At 34.2% G+C, this 8771-nt stretch overlaps 1 protein-coding gene across 1 annotated transcript; it reads right to left on the bottom strand.

The window, feature by feature from the left end:
• Positions 1–276: 276 nt before the first annotated feature.
• Positions 277–5444, bottom strand: LOC111896573 (protein VERNALIZATION INSENSITIVE 3). The gene is made up of 4 exons (XM_023892541.3): positions 5206–5444; positions 3098–3755; positions 2297–2619; positions 277–1049 (listed from the first exon to the last, which is right to left on the bottom strand). Exons 1-4 carry the CDS (start codon positions 5255–5257, stop codon positions 463–465), a joined length of 1620 nt encoding a protein of 539 aa, XP_023748309.1. The 5' UTR covers positions 5258–5444; the 3' UTR covers positions 277–462.
• Positions 5445–8771: the final 3327 nt, after the last annotated feature.

Below are 8771 nucleotides of genomic sequence, written 5' to 3'. Positions count from 1 at the left end.
AATCAAAAACTAAGGGGGTGTTTGGCTTAGTTTTTTACAGTCCAAAAGTCCTTTTAAAAAAGTTACAAAAAATCAGGATTTCCTGACTTTTCCAAAAAGTTCATTTCCTTGTATAAAAACTCCAAAAATAGCTTTTAAAACTAGTTTTGTCAAACATTTTTTGCTTTTTTCTTTTTCAAAAATAACTTTTGGCTGTGAAAAGCCAAGCCAAACACCCCTTAGCGTGTCAATAAAACAAAGTAACTATCAAAACTAAAAACTCAAACGGAGACCCACTTGGACAAAATGCAACTGTTTTCATCAACAAAAATATAGAAATCTTAAATGGACAAACGAATAGACCTCACTAGTTAGCTATACATTCATCCAAATCATATTCAACTCCCAAAATATTTCCTTTTTCTTCAGAGAAAAAAAAAACTAAAAAACCAATTCAAACCCCACCACCAAAGAGTTCCACATCTAATGACCACAAATCTCATCAGAAAACGTATCAAGAAGCTGCTCAGCCAAACTAGGGGGATCATCAATCAACGCATCCACAAAAACATTCACAACTCTTCTTTGTTGCATTGTTGCTTTCAAACTAAACCAAGTAAGAAACTTCACTCTAAAATCTTTACTCAAAAACCCATCATCCTCCAAACTTTTAATCACTCCAACCGCGTATTCATACTCGTTTTTCTTTGTGGGTCCCGCTTTTTTTGTAGCATCGGATTTGCACGGAGTACAAGGGAAATCGGTTGTGGAATCGGTTTGTGTGTTGGTTGCATTGTTTGTGGTCCATTTTGACTCCCAAAATCCAACCACTTTTGTGTTGCTAAAAAAGGAAACCATGCATGAATATTCGGTTGATGGATCAAGATTTGTGATCTTGAATCTTTTTTCAGGGTTTAGAACAATGTATGTTGCTTCTTTTGGATATGTTTTTAGAGTTGACTTTTTGTGCCAGATTCTACACCCGAAGAAATCTTGAAATGAATTTGGTTCGTAGTCTAGGACAATTGTTGTTGAAGTAGGTGTTGATTCTTCAAATGAAATCCGACATGCTGTGAAGAAAAGAAAAAGGATAATTAAGGTTAAAAGATTGAAAATTTTACAAAAGAAGACGTAATCGTGTTCGATACCAAATATCTGAAATTTCGTATATTTGAAAATTTCGGATGCTCTAAATTTCAAGCTACAAATCTACAATATGTTGTGTTTTATGCGATCTAGATGCATATTTTTTTTTTGAGTAAATTACACGAATGGTCCCTATGGTTTAGAGTAATTTATGTGTTTGGTCCCTAACTTATTTTTTTAACTCGGAAGGTCCCTACTGTTTGTTTTTGTTACATGCTTGGTCCTTATCTTGCCTAAAAAAAACTATTTTGCCCTTGATTTTTTAAAATATTTAAATAAACACACCCCAACCCCCTCACCTTACCTTACCTATCACATAATTTTTTCCTTATTAAATAAGACTTTTTAGGTGCGACAGTGATCGATTAGCATAACGAAAACAAACAGTGGGGACTTTCTGAGTTAAAAAAATAAGTTAGGCACCATTCGTGTAATTTACTCTTTTTTTTTATATCCTAATAGCATGTTGGGAATTAGAAGTCAACAGATTTGAACCTATTTTTTTTAGACTCTAATTGAATAAAAAATCACCAATAAAAATAAGGTTAATCACTAAAATGACCATATAGAGAGTGGAGTCCAATTGCACAATAACCACCTTTTTGAATACTTATCAAAAATAACCAGACTATTTTTAAAGGAAGAATCGGCGAAATGATGTGATTTTGCAGAAAAAAAATTGAATTTTGGTAAGAAAAAGCAGTTTGCAATTTCAATATCACGAGAAAAAGCATTTTGAAAGTCACTATCACGAAATTGATGTCTATTTATGATAAATGTTCAAAAGATGGTAATTTTGCGATAGAACCTCACTCTTTTAAGTCAATTATTTAATCCGAATATCAGAGTTATTACAAAATAATGACGAACAAATAAAAATATACAAGTTGAAGCCAAACATCATGAAAGCGTGAAAAGGTGTTTGATATAATTCGCAATATATAATATCAAAAAACATTCAACAAGTTTATTTATATCTAACAACACAAGTAATTATCGACGTCAAGATATAAGATCCATGATTAATTTTCATTTTGTAAGAGGTCGTAGTTTGGTTTTTAAACAAAAAAACCTAGCACACCCTGAAATTTCAAGCCATCTTAATGAGATGAAATGACCCTTTTACCCTTGACAATACAATATATTTAACAGATTGAAAACGTATACGTACTTGGGGTTGTGTTTGGTTGGAAGGTTGAATTTGAGCAGGAGGACAACGACGACATATCAAAAGCTTGAATTGCAGAAGCGCAAAGCTTCTGAACCTCAGTGCTACATGAGAGCCGATTAACAAGGCGACGATCCATCTTCACTGAGGCTAATCCGATGGGTCCCACTTCATTTTCTAGAATATTTGCTGCAGATTCAACGATCTTTAACAGCTTTTCATGTTTGTGGGTCCCTTCAAGAATCTTGTGGCTTAGGGAAACTCTTAGACATAACGCGTCAACTCTTCTCGCTTCATTAGCAAAAACCAGCTGCTTTTTCCATGTCCTTAAAAGCGAAACCATTTCAAGATCAATTATATATATATATATATATATATATATATATATATATATATATATATATATATATATATATATATATATATATATATATATATATATTTAAAAAAACATAAAACCCATTTTGGGGTTATAAGATTATTATTATGGTCACATGACACCAAGTCCAACACGTGTTTGTCATGCATTGGACTCGGACTGATATCAATGGGACAAATGCAGCCCAAGGTTGCGATTTTCCATGACGAATATGAGAAGGGTATTTACGTCTTTTGCACAAACAAGAGCTCGAAAGCAAGTCCCTATCCCTGTCCCACATTTTTTGGTAGGAGTGGGACAAAAAAAATGTTTTTTTCTGCCTCACTGACATTAGTCGCACTAAACGCAGTACAATCTGCTTTGTCATGTCTGTAATTTGTAATTTGAATTCTACATTAGCAAATAAGAGTATAATTATTAATTACCTCATTAATCCATTTAATTTCCCACAAGAAACACAATAGAAACCCCCATCCAACTTCGGGTAGTTACCGCTTGTTGTTATGCCGGCCCTGTCATGACCAACCGCACACTGCAAATGACACGACATGCCACACGGCTCATGATCGTCCCCTTCACTACCACAATCCGAATCCCAATCACATGTCAACCATAAACTCGGATCCTTATTATCATCAAACCGATAACAAATACAACAAGAACATCTCTTGCAAAAAGCATCTTCGGGCCACATAATCGCTTTGCATGCTAGATTCTGACAAACTCGTTGATCTTTTCTAGTATTCTCAAACATGGTACTATTGGTACTAGGTAGTTGAAGCGGGGCTTGAGCCTCGTGTTTTTGCTTCTTAGATGGTGAAAAATCTAGGGAGTTTTCGGTTGTTGGTTTTTTGGTGTTTTTGCATACAAGTTTTAGAAGGTGTTGTATCATTCTCAGCTTTGTGAATCCGCTATATTTTCTTTCTTTGCCCATTTCGGCGCATATGATTTCTAGAAGCTCTTTACGAGTTAATGAACTAAGAATTTTTGGGGCATCTTCTGACCAATGAGCGATTCGGTGGACTAGTTTTCTTTTTTCTTCCAAACTTAGTTGATTACATTTTTCAGGGTCCAGCACAAATCCTGTCAAAATGGAAATTTTATATTTAAGAAAAGTAACAAAATGATAATTTTATATTTACACCATTTTTGTAAGTCTCTCTGTGTTTGTGTGCATTGGACTGAGACTCAGACTAATATCTATACGACAAAATTGCAGTTTTTTTTGTCCTATACAAAAAGGCGGGACAAAGAATCTCTTGTTAGTGCAAAAAGACGCAAATGCCCACATTCTCATCCAAAATAGACCAAAGTAGGTTGTCTAGTCTTGTCCCATTTGAGCATATAGGACCCACTATAGACTGCATATTTTTCACATGGGACAGGAACGAATGGGGTCCATACAAGCTAGGGACAATTTTTTATGATGGGATCGAGAGGGCATTTACGTCTTTTGCACAAACAAAAGATTCAAAAATAAGTCCATTTCCCACTTTATTCCACTTTTTGGATGTGATAAAAAATAACAATTTTTGTCCAATTGACATTGGTCAGAGTCTGAATCTATATCTGGTGCTAGCAAACACAGTGTTTTATCCTGTTATGCCTAACAAAAGAGGCCTATGGGATCCACTATCATGTCTTTATTTTCTAAAATATTTATAAAAAAGAAATTATCCACACTACACTTTATGTCTTTATCCATACACTTCTGAGAAAAAAAATAATAATAATAAATAAATAAACTTATGTGTTTGGAAATATTCTAATTATTGAAGCGATGATCTCTACTAATCCTCTGTTCAATTAGACATGAAATTTGGTAATTTACTATAGCATACTTTTAGTTTACAAAAAGAAATTAACTTTTTCATACTAATAAACAAATACTTTTCTACTTCACATCTTCTCGAATCCGAATCTTTTCATTAAAAAACTTGATAACCCCATTAAAGTTCACATCAAACAATACAAATTCAAACGTTTGATGGTAAATTAGTACAAAGAAATCCACGCGAATTTTTTTTTAAGAATCCGATGCTCAAAAATAAAAGATCTAAACGACTATTGAACAGATGGGGAATAGTTCATGGAGGAACCCTAGATGTGAATGTACAGTTTATACAATAAAACACAACCAGAAAAATACCAGAAGCTATCGAGAAAATACTAACTCAAAACTGCTGTTTTAAACCTACATTTTCAAGAATTAAACCCGGAAAATTGAAAATTAAATGGAAAAACGGAAAATACGAGAAGCAAACAGAAAAGAATGAAGAAGAAGAGGGCTTATTATATGTACATAAAAATAGAAAAAAAAATCAACTCAAAATGCTATTTTTAACCTACATTTTCAGAAACTGAAAACAAAAATCATGAAATTAAGGGGAAACAGAAGTATTCCTGGTAAACAGCTAAGCATTAAAGAATGAAGAACAAACTCTTATTGCAATCATGCAAGGTAAATATGAGGCATTAAACTGCATACGAAACACAAAAAGAATAGAAGATAAAAAAACGGAAAAGTACTAACCTGAGAACACAGATTCCATTCCGGAAAACCCACTTTCAGGGTTTTTCATCATACATTCAAAAGAAATAATACTACCAGATTGTATCTTGTGTTTCAAAAACACAGAGAAAAAAATAGGAAGAGAGAGAGAGAGAGAGAGAGAGAGAGAGAGAGAGAGAGAGGGCGTGGGATGGAGTGTATGCGTGAGAGAGAAAGAACAGGAGAGAGAAAGAGAGTGTGAGGTTAATGCTACTAACTGCTAAAGGCTAAAAAGATACTCCTATCCATAAATAATATAAGCAATTTTTGCGTATTCATTTGTTTTAAATGTTTTTAGCAATTCTAAATATTTAAATCTAATCAAATAAAAATAAAATTTTTGATAGTAATATAAAAAAAATTATATGTATATTTTTTTTAGAACCAACAAAATGAATTACTAAATGAATGAAAACTAAAATGATTCATAAAAAAAAAATCATAAGAAAAAAGTTCTTGAAAAAAAAACACCTTAATGATTTATATGTATATTTTTTTAGAACATACAAAATGAATTATTAAATAAATCAAAATTAAGATGATTCATAAAAAAAATTATGAAAAAAAAAAACACCTTAATGATTTATTTTTTAGTAAATCAAACAAAAATCATTTTTATTATAATTTTAATAAATAATAACAAAATCATCACAAAAATAAACCATTGAGGTGTTTTTTCGTGACTTTTTTTGTAAATCATTTTATTTTAATTCATCTAATGATTTATATTTTTGGTTCACCATATATATATATATATATATATATATATATATATATATATATATATATAATTCATTTCATATGTGGATTTACACTTATTAACTGGTAGGCTCCCATCATAAGGCACTGTTAATAATAGTTTTTATCCATATATATTTTTATCCATATACAAATTTACTGATAGGCTCTCATCATAAGGCAATGGTAATAAAATTTTATCTATATACACATTTAGTAATTTATATATTTTTCTTGTATATAGATGATCATTAAACTTATTTAAACTAACAAAAAAAAACACAATTATCATTGTGTAACATCCATAAATTTTACGCCAAATTTAAACTTTTTCAATCATAAATAAAAACCGTAAAGCATCGTTTACAAAATGTTTTCAAATCATTTTTCATCAGAGTGTCCCAAAAATCATAACATAAGGATGAGGAGCGGTACGGTCACGCTTTCGCCTTTCCATGGACTCCTGAAGTACCTGAAACAATAAACTGAAAACTGTAAGTCAGAGGGCTTAGTGAGCTACCCCCAAAATACCAATATCACACTGACAATACCATATCAGTAATAATCAATCAATCATCATGCATACTGGGCCATCGGCCTGACTGGACCGCCCTACTGGGCCTACAGTCTGTCTGAATCTATCCCGAGTCTTCGGTATGACTGGTCCGCCATGTGGGCCTACAGTCTCCCCAGACCGCTCATAGGGTATGTTGGCCTTCAGCACAAAGCAGGACCGCCTCAACCCAACCAACAAGCAAATAACCATGTGCGCATAGCTATCATATACTGGCATGTACAAACATCAAGCATATCTATCTCACTGATCATAATCATAGAATTCTCCTGTAACTAGAGTACCGACCTATCAGGTCACTAGCACACCAATCCCTACGGATCATAAAAGCATAACATACTGTCTACCTCGATTCCGAACTAACAAATCATAACCACATGCAACATACCATAACAATAACAACTAAAAGGTCGACCTTGGTGTCGTAGACCCTATCGATATAGTGAGGATAACTCACCTCGCATATGTCGACACGAAAGGTAAACTCCAACTCTCGGATTACTTGACACAGGTTCCACCACCTATCATCATAGTAAATCATACTCATAAGTCCTTAACCTTACAAGGTACTCCAAAAACCACTAGTCAACCCTTGGTCAAAGTCAAAGTCCTCAATCAAGGTCAACAATCCATGTTAACCTTAACTCGCTGAGTACCCTTGGCTACTCGTCAAGTTCCCTGAAGTACATTCCAACTCGCCGAGTCATCGGAGTGACTCGTCGAGTTCCTTTGATCCTCGGTCAAACTTAAGGTCACACGTCGAGTTCCCTCCTTGCAACTCGACAGATACACACGCATACATAATCTAGGGAAAACTCATCCGACTCGCCGAGTTATTCTTCAACTCGTCGAGTCTTATGGTGATCTTCATCGGGCTCACCGAGTTGTTCATCCAACTCATCGAGTTCATGGCCATCTTCATATGACTCGCCGAGTCATCTTGCGACTCGCCGAGTCCATTCAGTTCTTTTTCCATACAGACTTGATTTGAGCCATGCAGCGGCCCCAAATCATGGATCCAAGCTTCTAGGGCATACTTATCACATAAAGTTGCAAACTTTACGTGCATGCATGGCTATAAAGGCTCTAAATGCCTATTTTAAGTTCTTGATGAAGCTTCAAGTCTAAGAGGGACCTCAATCACAACCAATACAACAACTTTATGATTCTAGCATCCAAGGAGGGTCCAGATCTGAAGTTACAACCTCAGATCTAGCCCATAACTCATCCTTTCAACTTAATACTTCACCAAAAACCCTAAAACTCAACAATGGAAGAGATTCACAAGAAGAAAGGCAATTTGGTTACCTCCAGAAGATGATGACTGAGATAAGAGCTGATTTCCACACTCCACTTGCTCCAATACCCTTCTCCTCTAAGCCTTCTCTCTCCAAAATCCTATTTTCAAGCTTCAATCACATAATGACACACAAACACGTATTAGGGTTTTAAGGGCTCTCAAAGACTGCAAGGAGGCCAAAGGAGGTTGAGGCTCCTTTAAATAGGGGTGCAAACCCCTGGATTTAGGGTTTCATCTGCCAGCTCCTACTCGCCGAGTCCCAAAGTGGACTCGTCGAGTAGGTCACTTAACATGCGGTCCCACCCCACTGCTACTTGACGAGTAGGTTGACCGACTCGTCGAGTAGGGCTTCATCCAATAATTCTTATGTAATTAATACCTGAGAACCAGGGCGTTACACATTGGCTATTATGGATTTAGCCGATCAATATGAATTTTCAAGTGAACTGTAGCATCTTCTATTTTCTAGAACCGGAAAAAAAAACTTTTCTTTACGCTTTCAAAACCATTTTATCTTAGTTTATGGAAAATCTCGGTATATTAAACATTTTTAGTACAAATGTTGTTTCAAAATAACAAAACCCTAAGGATGTCATAATCAATACACAACATAAGATTACAACATAAAGACTAAACAGTCTTGAATACTATTGCACGACATCCTAATCAAGTTCCAACAACTTTATTCATGCTACTTGTAATGTGTATAGTTTGAGAGGGTCATGTTTGGAAAAACCTAGTAAGACACATAAGGTTTTCAATCCCATAAAATTTTAGTGATAATAAATCATATATATTAACCCTGCAAAAACCAACTGTGAAAGATTGTGTATGCTCAAGAGTCATATTAATATGATATTGCTAATTAATATATTATCTTACGGTCATACTAACAACAACTTGATACAATTGATTATTTATTAGAAATTGGTTTTA

The sequence above is a fragment of the Lactuca sativa genome, chromosome 9 (assembly GCF_002870075.4).
Source record: "Lactuca sativa cultivar Salinas chromosome 9, Lsat_Salinas_v11, whole genome shotgun sequence".
In the NCBI taxonomy this organism is placed as follows: Eukaryota; Viridiplantae; Streptophyta; class Magnoliopsida; order Asterales; family Asteraceae; genus Lactuca; species Lactuca sativa.
Note: the sequence above shows the minus strand (reverse complement) of the source record. Positions and strands in the feature narration are given on the sequence as shown.